General features: G+C 35.1%; 1 protein-coding gene across 1 annotated transcript; it reads left to right on the forward strand.

The window, feature by feature from the left end:
* The first annotated feature begins 6,893 nt into the window (after positions 1–6,893).
* On the forward strand, positions 6,894–12,182 carry LOC148275501 (uncharacterized). Its single transcript, XM_088235620.1, has one exon. It carries the CDS (start codon positions 6,894–6,896, stop codon positions 12,180–12,182), a length of 5,289 nt encoding a protein of 1,762 aa, XP_088091746.1.
* The last annotated feature ends 7,112 nt before the right edge of the window (positions 12,183–19,294 follow it).

Below are 19,294 nucleotides of genomic sequence, written 5' to 3' on the forward strand. Positions count from 1 at the left end.
AAAATACAAGAAAAATTTAGGGTACTTAAAATATTATAAAAATTGGTCAAATGCATGATAAGACTCTTGTTTGTGATATAAACTAAACTCATGTTTTCATTTGTCAAAGACAAAAATATTGCAGCGATTGTGTAGATTTGATTATCAACTATTTTTTTATAAAAGTGCTATTATCTCCGTTTTTCTTTTCTATGGCTGGCTGCTTTCTACATAACAACGTTCAATTGTTGCTGCTTGTAGATGATACCAGCAAAAAAAAACCTTGCTTAAAATTGTATTATTTACATTGTTAAACAGTGCGGCAGCTGGCAACCGGGGTGTGACATACCTTGAAAAAAAGTTTCTGCTAAATACTCGATAAGTAGACCAATTCATGAAAAACTGAATAATTTTATTTCATGATCCAAATATATTTGAGTAACATGAACTCATCCGGGCCTAAAGAGGGTATCTACATTCGAAACTTTGGCCAGTTCACACGAATGCTTCTTTCTGTTTGGTGGTCTGTTTCCAGCGATATCCACAAAAATCCGGATTTCATGGGTTAGATTTTACATGGATTCACCTTCTCAATTCCAGGTTGTACCTCCCCGCTACCAAATTGCTTTGCTTTAAATGAGTGTTATTTAACGAGTAGCGCCAAAAAGACCACGATGTGATATAGTATTCTCTCGAAATAGTATTTTATAAAAAAATAATGAATTTCGTAAAAAAATCCAAATATTCTGGAACAGTTTTATTAACACTACTATGAAAATAATAAATATTTAATTCAATTTAATTTTACGGTCACATAAATTCGATTTAAATTGGAGTATTCCTGGCACACCTCTCAGGAATTTACGGAATTTTTTCTCGCTAAGGCTCGGAAAGATTAAAAAAATAATTTAGTTATACATATAAAACACACCTTTTCGCATTAATATCCGCAAGCACACATTTAAGCTTATACTATAAACTGCACTTGTCTATCTATAATCTTAAATATGTAGTTGATAATTTTCCACTATTGAAAAAAAAACATTGATCTTAAAATGGTGTAAAGTTTTTCAACGTCACTGTTATCAGTATGTTTATTTTTTGGGTACTACCGTTTGTGTAAGATTTGTTTCGACGTTCAAACAGTTCACTTTAAAGACGGTTCCTGCAATGGTAGCCGGAACGTCAGAACAGATCCAACACACAAGGTATCACCCAATATTGATTTTTCGCTTTTATTTATAAAATTCAATAATTTTATGAAAACCCTGTGGTGATATCCTAAAATGGTATCATATTTTCAGCCATAAACCGTGAAAAGTCCCGCGGGTGATGTGCAAAACTAGGGATGCCACAGACGTCTCACACAGAAGGGTAAGCAGGTGTTCTTCTTTAAATATTTAGGGGTTGGAGGGTATATAATCTTATCGTGATGCAACTTGACATACACTAAGAAAATTCAGGTGATAATGAACTTTAGCAAACCGAAACTATCTTTAATCTTAAACACTCAAAATATTATATTTCAATTTTTAAAATGTTTTTTTTTTTTATTTTTGTTATTAAAGAAATATTGTTGGAATTTTTTCACAAGATATTTACTTGTCTAGATTTTGGCATTACCTATCATTTTGTTATGGATGTTACATTTCTTATTCTCTCTTGATTTATTGGTTTAATTCAATATTTTAACAAATATTGAGTATTGGAGAGTTACGTATTTGTTAATATATTAGTATGTATATTTATTGTTTCATATAATAATATTTTACCCTGAGATTGCTCTTCAGCATGAACTGTGAAAACTGTTGAAGTCGATCTCTGCGATCGGCGACTGTCTGTTTAAAAATCTGTGATGGATCCAAAGAAAATGAGATACGTACATTATGCAGGGCTAAAACATGCATTATCAACAAAATGAAACTGGTGCTGCGATGGTGTGAACAAGTTGAACGGATGGACAGCAAAATAACGTCCGATAGGTGTGTTGGTAGATAAAGAAAATAAGGAAGATTGAGATAGACTTGACCGCGAGATGAACGAATATAAAAGATGTGAAGTCTGTATGCAAAGACCGAGTGATGTGGCGTTTTATCCACGTCACTCTCCTCCACTGGCTCCTACGGGCAAACGGTATGATGACTTCTTTCTTTGTTTGTGTATATTTAAAAAAAACATATTTATTGCACGTTGAATATCTACGATGTAAACTTCAACATTATGTGTGAAAAAACTCCCTCGAGTCACTGAGTGGTAACTTAAAGTAAGGAAACAATCACCCAAGAATCACTGCCTTCTTTAATTTTATTTAAATTATATGCGTGTCTTATCGACACTCTCCAACGAATGAATTATATTTTTGATTCAGGGTACTCGATATTTTGTATTTTTCGTAGATCCTAATGGACAAAATATTTTATTTTAAATAACCTGATGTACCTACCTCAATATGTTACAACCATTTTTTATGAGAAAAGAGACAAGATAAAAAAAAGTGTGGTAATATTCACAGTAGTTGCCAACATATTAATAAATTGAGTGCAAGTTTACAGGAAAAAAGTGGCGGGTTAAAAATCAGAAATTTGTATTTATTTCCAACATATAAATGATTTTATAAAGAACAGTCCCTATAAATTTTTGTTACTAGATTATATAGTATTGTTATATATTATTAAAATAACACAAACAGTTTATGCTACTGTTCATGAGATTCCAATATGTCGATATCCGAGTGCCATTTCGAAAAAGAAAAATGCTCATGTGCTTGATGTATGCAAACGTGAAATAGTATATCGTCGACGGTAATCTATCTCCGCGGATGTAACACTCGTATCGCCTCCTATGTCATCCAGTTATGTCGTTTGGCGTATTTATCCGAGTTGAAAAATGAGCACCGAAGTGAAATAAAATGGTAAAGGTTATAAGTTATTTAATATAAAAAATTCAGTTCTACAAGATATTGTGTTTATTTTTACGTTACATAATTTATTTTATTTGATTATGAGCCTTTCAATTTTATTTGATTATAAGACTTTAAAATGAAATATTAAGTAGACAAAAATAAGCATTTTTAACACCTCCGTTTGTTTACGTTCCATCAAGAGAATGAAGCTGCTAAAGCAGCTCGTGTTATTTGCGCGGTGAACGGTGAGGATGCTTTAAATTATTGACCAATTTATATCAAAACGATGAAGTGGAATACAGTATTGACAAATTTGTCATATTTTTTTTATTTTGCCCTCTTGTTCTTTTTATTTGGAAAAAAAACTAACAGAACTTATGTTGATATTTTATATGTTCAAATATTATTAATGCAAACAAAAAAACATGTATAATATGTAATGGTAAAGTAAGATTGACAAAAATATATTTTTCAAATACATCATTTGACAGAACACATGAAAAATAAAGTTTGAATCTCTCTCCTCTTAAGTGGTCAAATTTGAGTTGGGCGGTGATGGATTGAGGTCGACGATATTCAAGTTTGTTTTTAAAAATTATTGATCAAAGTTCAATAGAATTCATTTTTAAAATCAAATAAAAATTATGCATTTTTTTAAAACAAATAAATAATACAGTTTCGTGTGAACATCGAACCAGAACTCTAAGCGACTGTTTTTGACTCAATGGCTACTCTCAGGTAAAAATTCTGAAAAAAGAAACAGTTCGCTCCGTTATATAATAATTAAAGCATTCAGCCATGATTTTTAAGATCCTAGGTTCGGATTCTGGCCAAGTGGACACGAAACATTTGTTGAAATAGTGTTGAGAATGAAAATTTATGTAAATATTTTATTGTATTAGGTGTAAACATACATTGTGTTCGTTTTTTGTCAAGTTTGAAAATTGAAATTATGATTTTATTTGAGGACAGTTGGTGTTTACTAAGTTTTATACTAATCTTAGAAGTTCTAGTTTAGGGTCATTCAAATATCTTGTATGCATATTTTTAATTTGATTTGATTTAACGGCTATCATGAGATAAATCAGAAGATATATAAGCGCAAATTCATGCAAATTGTAGTAGTATTTTGTTTTTGGCTACTGAAAAGGAAAACGATAAACTTACCGTTCTACAGAATATGAGTTATTTTTAGAAGGAATATATACACTGGGATTAAATTGAGGAAACAAACAAAAATTATGACAGTACCTCAAGTGATTTATTTTAATGTAATGTTTTTCGTTCACAAAATGATTGATGGTTATTCCTCAAAAGAGTTGACTAAAAAGGTTTTTTCTAATCAATGTGAACATGGATATGAAAATGAAGTAAGACTGCGATTTCGTAAAAAGACAAAGGCACAAAACTCGTTGATGCACCGAGCTGTACAGTAATATTATAAGGAAATATCATTAAAAATAAGAGAACAAAAAAATAATTTAAATGTAAGTTAAAAAAACATGTGTAAAAGTTAAGTTAGCTCTTAGAAAGTAATCGAATTCGGGTTGACTTTACAAAAGTTTTTGTAGGTTTTCCAAAATTATGATTAAATGATTTTTTAAACAAAAATCATTATACCGAAGGGTTTTTCTTTGTTTACAATAAGTAAGTACTTTAGGTAAGTAATTAAGCATTGACCTTACCCTTGTGTTAATGTTTTTTTTATTCTTGGGATTATTTTTAGAGATTTGTTTTGTAATATGATGAATTTGTTTTAAATGTTTTGTTCTCAGTAATATTTTTGAGATAGCTTTCAAGTGTTTACATATTGTTTAGAAATATTATGAATAAGTACATATTTTAATGATAATTAGATATAAGTTTATATAAGGACATGCATGTATTATGTTTGTACTATTTTAAGACTAATTTTTTTTTTAAGTTTAAAAATATAATATTTTATTACTAAACATATTTTTTGAAGCACTGTCCTTTGAAAACGTAAGTTCATAGAAAAATATGTAGAAATCGGAACTTTATGCGAAAATTTATGTGACGTCTTTGTTTTATAGTCCAAAATGCGCAATACCAGGAAACCATAAGGCGTAATTCCGCTTGCACTGGAAGTGCACCCTTGAGAATATAACCCTACCTGAGGAGACGGGTTCCAATTTTGGAATCTAATCCTTAGGAAAGTAATTTAGTTTAATATTAGGAAATAACTTGTATTTCGTGAATTATTTAGTGAATTTTTTTTTTACCCATGATTTATAAAAAAAATGAACCTAAAAATTATCCAATATATTCAGTAGAAAGTTTAAACAATTTTAGAATAAATGTAAAAAACAAATTATACAATAAAAACATTTAAAGTAACATAACAAAAAAATCATGAAAGACTATTTCATACAGCTGGGTAAAGTGAACAAAAAATTGTATGTATTATGAAATGTATAAATAAATAAATATTATTACCATTCAAGATCTTTGAAAAAGTTCAAAAGATTTGTTTTATAAGAACAATACCCTACACTAAATATATCCGATACGTGGAAATAACTATTGCCGAGTTCATATAATATAATGTTTAATACGATATTACAAGTATTCACTACATTAATAATTAAAATAATAATAAGCATTTCTAATTAAGAAATAAAACATAAATATGAATAAGAAAACAAACCGATAATAATAATAACTGAAGCATTAATATTAAGTTCAATATATATCGATAATAATAAAAATTGTAGAACAAATGAACGTAGTTATGCAGAAAGCAGCCGGTCCACAGTTTTGAAAAAATGATATTTTGGTGTTATCGGATGCAGTAAGGTCTATTCTATGTTTTGCTAAAAACTGCCGGGTTGCTTTCGTACAAAAAACTTTTATAATCCCCTTCTGAAAATAGTATCGATCTCAAAATCGGCATTTCTCAATTTGCAGAAAACACCCACAGAACTAGAATAATGTAACGGTATTTTAAAAATCATAAAAACAGGTCAAATACGTAATTAGATTCATGTTTGTAACAACAAAAAACTGATGTATTCATTTTTTATCATCTGCCAAAAGTAAAAATATTTCAACTGTTGTGGAGATTTGATTATTCACTCTTTTCACAAAAGTGCTATTATCTCAGTTTCACTTTTCTATGGCTGGCTGCTTTCTGTATAACTTCGTTTTAATGTAAATAAGAGAATATACCATTTAAAATTAAAAAATGAAACATACGTGTTAATAGTAGTAATGCTTAAAAAATTAAAACAAATGTAAATGTCAAAACAAACAAAGTAAAAATAATGTAGCCGACGTCATAGTCCTTTATTTTATTATTGTATGTTCGTATAAATGTTTCAATTATTATTTTACTTGTATTTAATATATAACCTAGTATGTATGAGTCTGCGAGGCTAATTCCGTGCCTAACCGGCCGCTGCCGTAAAAAGGACGAATTGAGCGGGAGCGTGTCAAGCTAGCGGCCCTTTCACGTCCGCTCTAGTCGGCGCTCGATTGTGCAATGAAGGGACGGAGGCGGGGGTCGGGGCTTATACGTTGGCTAGGGGGCGCCTATTTACGTTGGCCGCTCGGGAGAATACTTGACAGGAGTGGGGGGCCGGCACCAATCCCATACCTAAGTTAACCGTAGGGTCAGATTTTGTAATCTTGTATAAAACTGTGCACATGTGAGAAATAAAGACATCGATCGAAAACAGTAAACACTCTCTTTTAACTCTACTCTGCCCGATTACTTCGCCACTTCGTCTTCAGATCTTCACTGCATCTTTCCTGGACTCAGCCGAATCCAGAAGCGGATTTACAACCTGCTAGCCGCCACTGTCAGCCGACAGTATTTGGAATAAATATTCATACCTACGGGCTACTGATACCTATCGCAGCTCGCAGTAGAATACCAGCGCCTTGCCGAGATTTTTACAGTCTCACAATTCTTTATACGAGGCGGAAACGCGTCTCGTACAAAGTGGTCCTTCACTGCCGAATCTTCTACTGAATATCACAGCCGCCCAAGATGACTCCTGTATTGCGATCGGGGAAGAACGCCGCCGAACTGGTGGACCCCGCCATATCTGAAAGAGAATCATCCGACGACGATGCTTCTGACAACGCTTCTCAAGCATCAGCCAACACCATCAGATTCCTGAAGGCACAGAACAAGGAGCTTCGCATCCAACTGAAGCGCCAGAGTAGAAGAGAGAGCCGCCCACAGCCGTTGGACGGAGAACAGGGACCATCTACACTCCCACCATTGGAAGGATCTGAGGAGAGCGCTGCTGGACTCACAGAGACGTGGGTCAACCGCTCCGCAGATCCCATGGCGCAGATGGCCACCGCTATTGCTGAGATGGCCTCAGCAATAAGAACCTCGTCGATAGGGAGCCCCAGGCCGCCTAACGTGGAAGACGACAGCAGAGTTGGGGCCATGATGGCCCGACAGTCCAGCGCCAAGGACCTGCCCGTCTACACAGGAGAGCCGCTGGAGTGGCCCACCTTTAGCTCTCAGTATCATCAATCGACTGAGATGTGCCGCCTATCAGAGCCGGAGAACCTCCTACGTCTGCAGCGCGCCCTGAGGGGGCGAGCGAGAGAGGCGGTCTCAGCGCTACTCGTAGAGCCGCGTAACGTCGGACAAATCATCCGAACTTTGGAGCTGCGCTTTGGCCAAAAAGAAGTCATCGTCGCAGCCATGCTGGATAGAGTAAGGAGACTCCAATGTCTTCAGGGTACTGGTTCGACGGAGTCACTGATCGAGCTATCTGGTGCCATCAGCAACGTGATCGCCACTCTGGAAGGCTTCGGTGGTGAATATCTTACTACCCCGCAGTTACTAAGCGAGCTAGTAGCGAAACTACCGCTATGTATGCGTACATCGTGGTGGGGGGCCAGAAGAGGTGATAATAACAGAGCCACTGTTAAAGATTTTTCTGTCTGGCTAGAAGAAATATCGAGCGCCGCAATGTTGTGCGGAGGTATCGAACCGAACATTTATAGTGGAAAAGGCAATCGAAAACGCGAGTTAGTTAATACCGCGGTAGTGCCTCAAATACCTACAGGTGAGAAGAACAAGTGTGCATTGTGTAATCGATCTCACCCTATTCAGTCGTGCCGGGACTATTTAAAGTTATCAGTGGCCGAGCGATGGCAAATAGTTAAAAGTAAAAACTTATGCTTTTCGTGCTTAGGGGAATCGCATAGGGTTACGCAATGTAAACATTCGCGTGAGTGCAGCGTTGATAGGTGCCGTTCATTGCACCATAAAACGCTTCACGAATCTAACCGCGGAGAAGTGCGCGAATATCGACCTACCGCCGAGGTCGGAGCCTCGAGCTCATCGTTTTCGCGACAAAACAATTCCTTGAACGGAAATCAATCCGCAAGGAGAGAATCAAGTGAGAATTTAGTGAGTGAAAGTGAAAACCGCTATGACAATGAAAACTCACGAAATAGAACAGTTGTGAACACGTGGTCAACGAACGGACCGATTCTTTTAAAATTATTACCGGTGGAAATAAGTGGACCAGCGGGAACAGTGACTTCGTACGCCTTGTTGGATGAAGGGTCTACAATCACCCTCATCGACAGTGAAGTGGCGGACCGTGCAGGTGCGTCAGGGAAAATACGAGGACTAAAAATTCACGGGGCCGGTGGCATGAATGTGACGGACGAGTCATCACGTCGCATAACAGTAAATATCCGCGGCGATAACAGTGAAATATACAAAATGCGAGCTAACACGATGCAATATTTAAATTTACCGCCTCAAGCCGTAATGGACGCCGGACAAATTAAAACAGTGCGCCCGCAAATTTTAATTGGCCAAGATAATGCTTCCTTGATTGTAACGAGGGAAGCAAGGAAAAGCGGGAGATATATTATCTCCGTTACTGCATTAGGAGAGGCGATTCACGGCGGTACAAATACAATGCCGTTTCAAACAATCGCCGCAATACAAGACAACGCCCGATTAGAAAATCTTGTGAAGAAAAATTATGCCGTTGACTCGTTAGGTATTTTGCCGACAATTAGAATATCTTTTAGTGAAAAAAGAGCAATTGATATTCTTCAAAACACTACTCGACCTCTGATATCGGGACAATGGGAAACAGGACTTTTGTGGAAAGACGACGTCATAAGCCTCCCAAATAATCGGCAAACGGCGCTACGAAGACTAGAACTTATTGAAAAGAAATTTCGCAAAAACGAATCCTTTGCTATCGCGTACAAATTAAAAATAAATGAGTATATCAGTAAGGGATATGCCCGAGAGCTCACATGCATTGAGAAAAATACATTGACGAATAGAACGTACTACCTACCGCACTTCGCAGTTAGTCATGTGAATAAACCCGGAAAGCTACGTATTGTCTTCGACGCCGCAAGTAAATATCGCGGTGTTTCGTTGAACGATTGCTTACTAAGTGGACCAGATATGCTAACTTCACTTCTAGGGAACGTGATACGATTTCGAGAGGGAAAAATCGCCCTCGCGGCGGATATTAAAGAAATGTTTCTGAGAATCCGAATACGCGACGAAGATCAACAGTCACAAAGATTTCTTTGGCGTGATAATGAAGACGAACATATCCGCGAGATGGTCATGAGCTCAATGACGTTCGGAGCTACATGCTCACCGAGCAGCGCTCAGTTTGTTAAAAATAAAATAGCGGAGGAACAATCACTTGGAATGATGAAAGCAAAGATGGCCATTTTAAATAATTTTTATGTAGACGATTTTCTAATAGGAATCGACTCGGTAAAAGAAAGCATTCAATTGCGAAGCGATATTACCACAGTGCTCGGACGAGGTGGTTTTGAGTTAACAAATTGGGCCTCAAATAATCCAGAGGTAGTACGAGCAATACCGGAAAATCTGCGTGCGAATACATCTATAAATATAATAAGTGGACAAGATGTAACCGAAAGAGTGCTCGGGATAAAGTGGAATCCAGTTAGTGACAATTTTTTGTTTAAATTCAAAGAAACTCCAGCGGTGTCCGAACTCTATATACCTACCAAGCGCGAAATGCTTAGTGAAGTAATGAGCATTTTTGATCCCCTTGGATTCATTGGGTGTTTAACAATCCGACCTCGTATCTTACTACAAGAGGTATGGCGTTCGAAAACTAATTGGGACACTGAAGTAGATGGAAAATACGCGGTAAAGTGGCATAAATGGTTGAAAATCTTACAAGAAACAAATTGCGCGATTCCGAGGCAATGCACAAGCTATAAAGAAGCACCGGTAGAATTACATGTGTTTTGTGACGCTTCGGAGCAAGCAAGCTGTGCGGTGGCATATTTCGTCGAAAGGACAATGGACAAAAGTTTAATCACATTCATAGGCAGTAAATGCAAGGTGAGCCCATTGCGTGCCTTATCGATACCGCGGCTCGAACTGCAAGCCGCTCTTATAGCAGCGCGTCTAGCGGCTACTATTAAAAAGGAATGTGATAGCCGTATTATAAAAACTATTTACTGGACGGACTCGACAACTGTCTTAATTTGGGTACAGAGTGATGCGCGAACATACTCACCATTTGTCGCACACAGATTGGGTGAGATAGACGAACTTACTAACTCAACGGAATGGAGATGGGTGCCCACAAAGCAGAATCCAGCAGATTTAGGTACCCGAGATGGAGAGATACCTGACCTTACGATGAAAGGAATGTGGTTCGGAGGTCCTGAATTCCTCAAATATTCTGAAGATATGTGGCCACCTGTCAAAGGTTTAAATACAAATCGAAACCTGGCTAACACAGAGTTGCGGACCGAAACAATATGTTTGAACAGTGCAATAATGCTGAATGCTCTCCCGGATCAGAACAGGTTTTCGTCGTGGCAACGTTTAATTAGAACTACGGCGTGGATTTTTCGATTCGTCAACAGGTGTCGCAAAAGAGAGCGAATCATTAGCGCTACACTAACTGCTCAAGAAATATCAGCATCGGAACTTACATGGATTAAGATTGCGCAATCCGATAGCTACAACAAAGAGATAGAAATCCTTTCACGGGGGGAGTCTCTCCCGAAAGCTAGTAAAATTTCATGTCTAAATCCATACCTGGATAAGGATAATGTTTTAAAAATGGGTACTAGATTAATGGCAACAGACAACATGGCCGCCGAAATAAAGTCACCCATAATTTTAGACGGAACTCATGCTTATACACGCCTGCTTGTAAGAAATTTCCACGAAAAAGCTAATCACGCAAGTACAGAGAGGACGATGAGTGATCTAAGGCAGCGTTTCTTCATCACAAAATTAAGATCAAATATTCGACAAATAATACACCGTTGCCAATTTTATCGAAATGAAAGGAGTCATCCGATTGCGCCATTAATGGGACAGTTACCGGTAGCACGCCTAGATCATCACGTTCGTCCGTTTACACACTGCGGAGTCGATATGTTTGGACCTTTATATGTAACTGTTGGGCGACATAAAGAAAAGCGCTACGGGGCCTTATTTACATGTATGACGATACGTGCGATTCATATCGAAATAACTCACTCTTTAAGTGCGGACGCGACCATCCAAGCTCTTCGAAGGATGGCCGCGCGACGCGGACACCCTAACACGATGTATTCCGATAACGGAACTAACTTCAAAGGAGCGGATAAAGAAATATCGGAAGCAGTACGACAACTCGCAGACAATCCTGAGCTTCAGAATGCAGCCACCGTGCGGGGAATTCGATGGAAATTCAACTCTCCGGCAAGCCCATTTATGGGGGGTAGCTGGGAAAGGTTGATCCGAAGTGCAAAGCGCGCGTTAATGGCAATATTAAAAGAACAGGCCCCAAAAGAGGAAGTCTTATTGACAGCCATTGCAGAAGCAGAGTTTACTGTGAATACAAGACCTCTGACTCACCTGTCACTTGACGCGAGAGACGCTCCACCACTAACACCTATGCATTTCTTGATAGGTGATGACGGTAGCCAACCTCGCTTAGCGGACTACCGAGACACGCCCCCAGAAGTGTGCCTTAAAAAACAATGGCGAATCGCCCAAAGAATGGCCGATCAATTTTGGAAAAGATGGCTTCGTGAATACCTACCAACCCTGGCCCAGAGACAAAAATGGAGGGAGATTACAAAACCGCTAGAAGTAGGAGATGTAGTGATAATCACGGACCCAGCTCTACCTCGGAACGAGTGGCCACGTTGGATAATTATCGAGGTCAACCCGGGACGAGATGGTATCATCAGAACCGCAAGGGTCAAGACAGCGAAAGGCGAATTCACGCGACCAACGGCCAAACTCGCAGTACTTAATGTAAAACAAGATGACGTCTGATTACTAAGGAGTGTCTCTCGACAGGGGGGAGTGTAGCCGACGTCATAGTCCTTTATTTTATTATTGTATGTTCGTATAAATGTTTCAATTATTATTTTACTTGTATTTAATATATAACCTAGTATGTATGAGTCTGCGAGGCTAATTCCGTGCCTAACCGGCCGCTGCCGTAAAAAGGACGAATTGAGCGGGAGCGTGTCAAGCTAGCGGCCCTTTCACGTCCGCTCTAGTCGGCGCTCGATTGTGCAATGAAGGGACGGAGGCGGGGGTCGGGGCTTATACGTTGGCTAGGGGGCGCCTATTTACGTTGGCCGCTCGGGAGAATACTTGACAGGAGTGGGGGGCCGGCACCAATCCCATACCTAAGTTAACCGTAGGGTCAGATTTTGTAATCTTGTATAAAACTGTGCACATGTGAGAAATAAAGACATCGATCGAAAACAGTAAACACTCTCTTTTAACTCTACTCTGCCCGATTACTTCGCCACTTCGTCTTCAGATCTTCACTGCATCTTTCCTGGACTCAGCCGAATCCAGAAGCGGATTTACAACCTGCTAGCCGCCACTGTCAGCCGACAGTATTTGGAATAAATATTCATACCTACGGGCTACTGATACCTATCGCAGCTCGCAGTAGAATACCAGCGCCTTGCCGAGATTTTTACAGTCTCACAATTCTTTATACGAGGCGGAAACGCGTCTCGTACAAATAACTAATAATTAAAAACAATATTGAGGGAGGTATGTCAGTAAGTAAATATTGAAAAAATCCAATGTCATTCGACCCGCGAATAACTGCATAGGAAAGTACAGTGTTTTTATTGTACTTTGTATTTGAAGAGTGTAAAGGTCAACGAATCTCGCTTTTATCACATGAAGTTTATATATTTTATTTCACACACGGCCGTGCGCAATCACTCCAAACAATGGCGACCATAAAACAGCAAGGTAAGCGACACGAAGATACCGGTGTTATATCGCATAATTTCGGTGATTTATTCCTTCGCCCGCATTCATATTCGCACTATAAAACTTATCAATGCCGTAAAAACCAATGTTAAGTTTTTAACGCCTGATCGTAAACCATTTTTGGGCGTTTGACCGATTTTACTGCCCATTCTTGTGTCACGTACCGATTTTTCTCGAAACTGCTCGGGAGCGTAACTTGCAATTATCCGGTGTCCGTTATTTGAGGCAGTAAAATTGGCAGTATAACTCACACTGAGATTAAATTATACAGAGATTGAAAATAAACGTGATATATAAATGAAGATCTTAACATAATAAAAAATATAACATAATTTTTTTTTTCAAAAATATTTACACTATAGTTCTCAAATTAAAGTCCTGCTAAGTTGTTCGTCAGCAGGTTCTTATATATTGCTTCGATTTTTCATACTTAACCTACATTAATTATAATTTTATTTGAAAAATTTTACATATTTCACCAAATTTTATTACATTAATACAATTAATACAAAATTAATATAAAACTAGAAATTCTCGATTTTAATAAATTAAAAAATTAACTCGAGGTAGAGTTTTTTTATTTATTACTATTTTTTTTATTTATTTTTTATTCATTAGATATAAAACAGAGTATTAAAAAAATAAAGCAAAGTTACATAGCAATGAAATACATACTAATAGTAAAAATAGTAAACAAAAAATCCCACAAAGGCATGGCCTGTTCGTGGGTATACAACTAATTTATGAACATATTACACATGTCCATTTTCCATTACTATACCTATTATAATATATTTTTACCCTTTGTTTTTCAAAAATCATAATTGACAAAAATCACCCTAAAGAAGGATTTTACACTAAAAATAAGAATAATATACCTAAACTCATTAATAATATTACACCAACTCATTAGTTAACCCGAAAAAAAATTCATAATGATCCTTAAGACAAAAATAACTTTATTTAAGAAACTTAATTCCTATCTTTACCTTTGTTTTGTATGAATACATTGAACTCATTAATAAAGATAACACTCGCGAAAATGTCGCGAAAGCGATGAAGCCGGCCACTGGATATTACAAATTTGTGGAAAGTATCACTCGTCTATTATTTCCATAATAAAAAAACTTAATTCCACTAACCATATTTGAGCATATGTCTCAATCCTGTAAATCACTATTTTTAATATGGTTTGTTAACATGTAAAATATCTTAGGTTTACTGTATTGCAGTGTCCTTTTGCCATATATAGTACAATTTCTAGAAGAATTTAACATATTACAACAGAGATGAAGAACATTTCAGAGAAGGTAATACAGAAGTCTAGGCATAGACAAGGCTTATGACGTATCATTGGCTCGTTTAAGTGACCACTTAACACACTACGTAACATTCACCATTGTGCATCTATTTTATATATATGTTCAAATGATTAATGTTACACAGGGTGTAACATTCATTATTTTGTGGTCACTTAAACGAGCCAACGACAGTTTATAAGCTCTCTGGATTTCTACACTTCTATATTCCACAACAATAAAGGTTTCCAGTTCCTCACTTCAAAAACGCCAACAGATGGAAAAGTTGAAAGCACATAGTTGTTCAAATATAGGCAGGATGGCACATGTTACACAGTGGGTAAAATAGTCACTTAAACCGGCCAATGTCCGGTCATAAACCCTGTAAATGCCTAGATTTCTATATTGCCTTTTTAAAAATGTTCTTCATCTGTGTTGTAATATGTAAATATTAATAGCTACCCAGGTAGTTGAATCCCGTCCTTGTCAAAACAAAAATTGACAAACTCAAAATATTGTTGATAATTGAATTAAATAATTATCTTCATGTATCCTGGAGGTGGTGAATCGCGGATAAGATGTTCAAATTCCAATCCCTATTTTATTAAATTTTGTTACCTTTTTTCGGTAGGTACCGTTGTTATTTACGACACGTGTGGATAAAGCATGAAAGGGTTCGGAAAAGATTATATTATCATTTTTGGATAGTTAGGTTAATATATTATTGTCAATAAACTAATATTATACCAAAAACTATATCTTAACACGGGGTCCTTCGCCTCATGGAGTTTGGGATACGATATTATTGTATTTTTTTGGAATATGTATGTATTTGTATGAATAAAATAAATAAATAAATTTACACAATTCATAGAATATTGCACAATTAGAACCGACTCATGGATCCAAGTTTTAAGGTTCGATTCCTTCCATCTGTCACAACTTGATTCCAATTTTCCAATAGTGAATTATTTACAACTTATTAAAAATGACCCTGAAATAGGGTATTTTCACAAATCTGGAATAACTTAAAACATACTTAAATCCCTTTCTGGTGCAGTAGATGTAACTATCACAGCTTTCATTAATAGTTTTAGAGTTTATAAGCTAATACATACATACTTTTGTCACTCGTCAACTTCAGGGTGCCTGGAAGGATAACTAGGCGGGTGCCACCGTTTTGCAGTAGTAACTCACGCACAGTGTATGATTGTAATGCCGTATTGAGCCGACTTCATGAACTCGGCAATAGTTGTTCCCACATATCGGATATATTTAATGTGGGGTATTGTTCTTATAGAACAAACCTTATAAACTTTTTCAAAGATGAGCAGTAATCATATTTAATGTAGTTACTTCATATATGATTTTCTGTTTTTTTTTTTATATATATTTTTACTATAAACCTTGTTATGTTTAAAATCTGATTTACTTTTTATATTAATTTTTAAAGTTCTCGTATACTTTTTATTTCAAACTTTTGTTTTATTTAAACTTTTTTTTAAAAAAAATATTATGTTATATAATTTTTAGGCTTGATTATTGTTCCTTAGTTTTGAGTGCAAATATGTAGTTTAAAAAATATAAAAACTTATATGTTTATATTATAAATTCGTAAAAGGCAATTATGCCGTGTATGTTAATAAATAAATAAATAAAAAACGGTTTCAGTGGGCGTTACGTCAATTTGACGTCACAAGTCATGCCCGTTGAGTGCGCTTCTAACAAGCATTGTGTACAAGTATGGCGCAGAATCATAATATATGCCATTTGTCTCAAAGGGCACGTAGCGTCTCATTTTCAGGTTATTCAAAATACGAGTATATGTATTTAAACCACTGTAAAAAAAAATTTTAAGTCGCTCGGAAAAAATTATGAAACAATTACCATTATTAATTCTTGTTCATTTAAAACTTCCAATATATAAAACAAATAAAAAGGCCTAATTTAAATCTATAGACAAATCATAAAAACACAAAGAGTGATTTAAAAATTTATGTTTGAGTAAAATTGACCTTTTTCCATTTTGAATTAACATTGAAAAATTTAATTTTTCTTTTCATTTCTTCATTTGATTTTTTAATTATTTTTTTTAAATAACAAAAAAAAAATCTAAATAACTAAGACTATTTTTTTATATTTTTAATAACTATTAGCATAGTTTTTTTCTATTATTATTTTAACTAACCGAAAATAAATAATAAGCAAAACAATTAACCTACATCACCTAAGAATGTTATATAATATGAAAACATCACAAATTCATCAAAATTAAGTTGTTATTCCAGAAATAGCATCAAAATAAAGTGCATGTTTCCTAAATAATATAAAATTAACTAATAAAAATGTGTCTTATATTGATGATGAATAAAAATGTACATAAAAATATTAATACGCTGAAATTGTCTTTATTTAAAAACCGTAATTAAAAATTGCTAAATAAATGACAAAATTTATTTGACAAGCCATACAATTTATCTTCTAAATATATTTTACACCTACCGATTGTTTGAAAAAACAAACTTCTAGAATATTATATCGTTAATTGATTGAATTTATATTTCAGTCTATTCAGGACAAATAAACCCAATTATTATTTACCACAAATGCGAAAATGTTTTTATTCCATTTTGGATCTTTTTTTAAATGACTGAAATCCCTTTCAAGATGAAAGGGTTTCCTAAAACATCAAACGCTCTAAGAAGTTTATCGTTTAAAAATAAACAAAGAATAATTTATTTCTTTTTTTGTGCTTTGTTTTACTCGCTTTTAGAATGCGGAATAAAACATTTTAAATACCTGAGTACATAAAGGAAGAAATAATTGTAAAGATCCACGTTTATTTTTAGTAAAAATATTCTCATTAGATCACGGTTGAATTTTCGGCACGGTTGATAAAAAAATATTTATCTCAAAATGTTATATTTTATGCTGGAATATTTATTTATTTTAAATCTTTAAGTACAAATAAAAAGCACTTTGGCGGACTTCTTGCTTAAAGCAACATCTTCCAGCCAATCAAAAAACAAACTGGTCAAAAAAAGAGTTGATAAAAAAATTGTACTAAAAAACAAAAATTTATATAAATATGTCAAAAAATACACACATGAAAAAACCCATTTAATTGAAAAATTAAACTTGTTTTTAAGCGGGGAGATAAGGGTTGCATATATATATACTTAAATAAAAGTACTTTATGTTATACATATTGACTTAGTCAAACCAAAAGGGGGGGGGGGGTTCAAGCCCCTATGGATCGATTTTGATTAGATAAGTCGAGTTTTTTTAAAGCTATTTTCCCTATATTTTTTATTATCGTGAAAATAACATAAATAAGCATTTCCCTGTTTTCGTTTTTTAATTTTTAAATAGTTTAATATTGAAACAAAATAAGACGTAAATAATACGAGGGCACACATTTTCGATGTTTTATTTTCGCCACGGTATATACGAATAGACGCTGGGGTCATTTGGTCCCCCCGTTCGGATAATGTGTAATTTTGGGATGCTTAGTGAGGAAAAGGTTAAAAGATGAAGAATGTGGAATCAGATATTAAGTTTGAAAGGAGAGAAAAAGTAGAACCAAGGAAAGAAAAGGAATAAAAAATAAATATATTAAAACAATAAAATGCGTTCAGGAGATCATTATTCGAATATTGCTTAGTGTCTGGCCTAGAATTTGAAATTAAAGACTGATTATCTTTCCTTCGTGTAACAAATATGATCAATAAACGCTGCAGGGATGTACCAATGTACCATTACAATTTATTTTATTTATTTTTTTAAAAGTTTTTTTTAAAGCCAATCAACGGGTTTAAGTTTGCCCTAATAGATTGGCATTTATGAATAATACTTAATCGTAACAGTCTTAAAATTAACAAAATGTATAATCAACAAAAGGTTTAAATATGGCATAATCTAGGCGGAAATGGCAAGTGTGACATCGCCAGTCAGGAGAGACAACACCGCTTGCTTCTTGAATGCCTGCCCTTGCTGTAGGAACACATCGACAGTACCGTTTAGTGAGATTTCGTTCACTATTCTGAGGATCCTTAGCAGAGGGTGAAAGGAAATCCGATGTTAGTTTTATAATTTTTCACAGCAAAGACAGGATTGGTACACAAGTAACGGCGAGGTACATTAAAGTTTATCTGAGCAAGGATATCATGGGTATCTAAACAGTTAAATATTAATTTGTGTAAGAATATCAAACCAGCCAAAATCCCTCTGAATTCTAAACTAAAAATATGAAAGTACTCTAGACAATCATAATAGTTGATTACGAAAGTATTTGATCCGATTGTAAATATTAACGATTTAAATTTTTTTCGCTGTACCGATTCCATCCGCGTTATATGAATATTAACATACGCGTAAAATATAACAGTGAATTTATTATATCTATTTTTATTTGTTCTAAGTACTTTATTTTAGATTTTTTGAGATATACCTAGGTCTCAACTCCAGTGAAACAAAGCCCTGAGTTGGTTTGGGACGAATAAATACCTAAAACAACATAGCACAACAAACATTAAACGAAATATAAAAAATATATATCTATTTATTCAATTTACCCATAGTCGCTATCATGTTATAGCATTTTAGGCTGTGCCAGTGTTAAGCCATAATAATTAATCTCAAAAATACGTTAAAATACATTAAAATAATAAATAATCACAAATGATATTATTTAAAAAAATAAATATCCACATAAAACAAAACTAATCTATATATATATATATATATATATATATAATTCCTCGGTACGCGTGATGTAACTGAACTCCTTCTAAACGGCTCAACCGATTTACCTGCGGTTTTCAGAGAAATATAGATCTTTGTGTT

This window comes from Micrasema longulum, unplaced genomic scaffold (assembly GCF_059751315.1).
Source record: "Micrasema longulum isolate JH-2025_06_02 unplaced genomic scaffold, ASM5975131v1 h1tg001411l, whole genome shotgun sequence".
Taxonomy (NCBI): Eukaryota; Metazoa; Arthropoda; class Insecta; order Trichoptera; family Brachycentridae; genus Micrasema; species Micrasema longulum.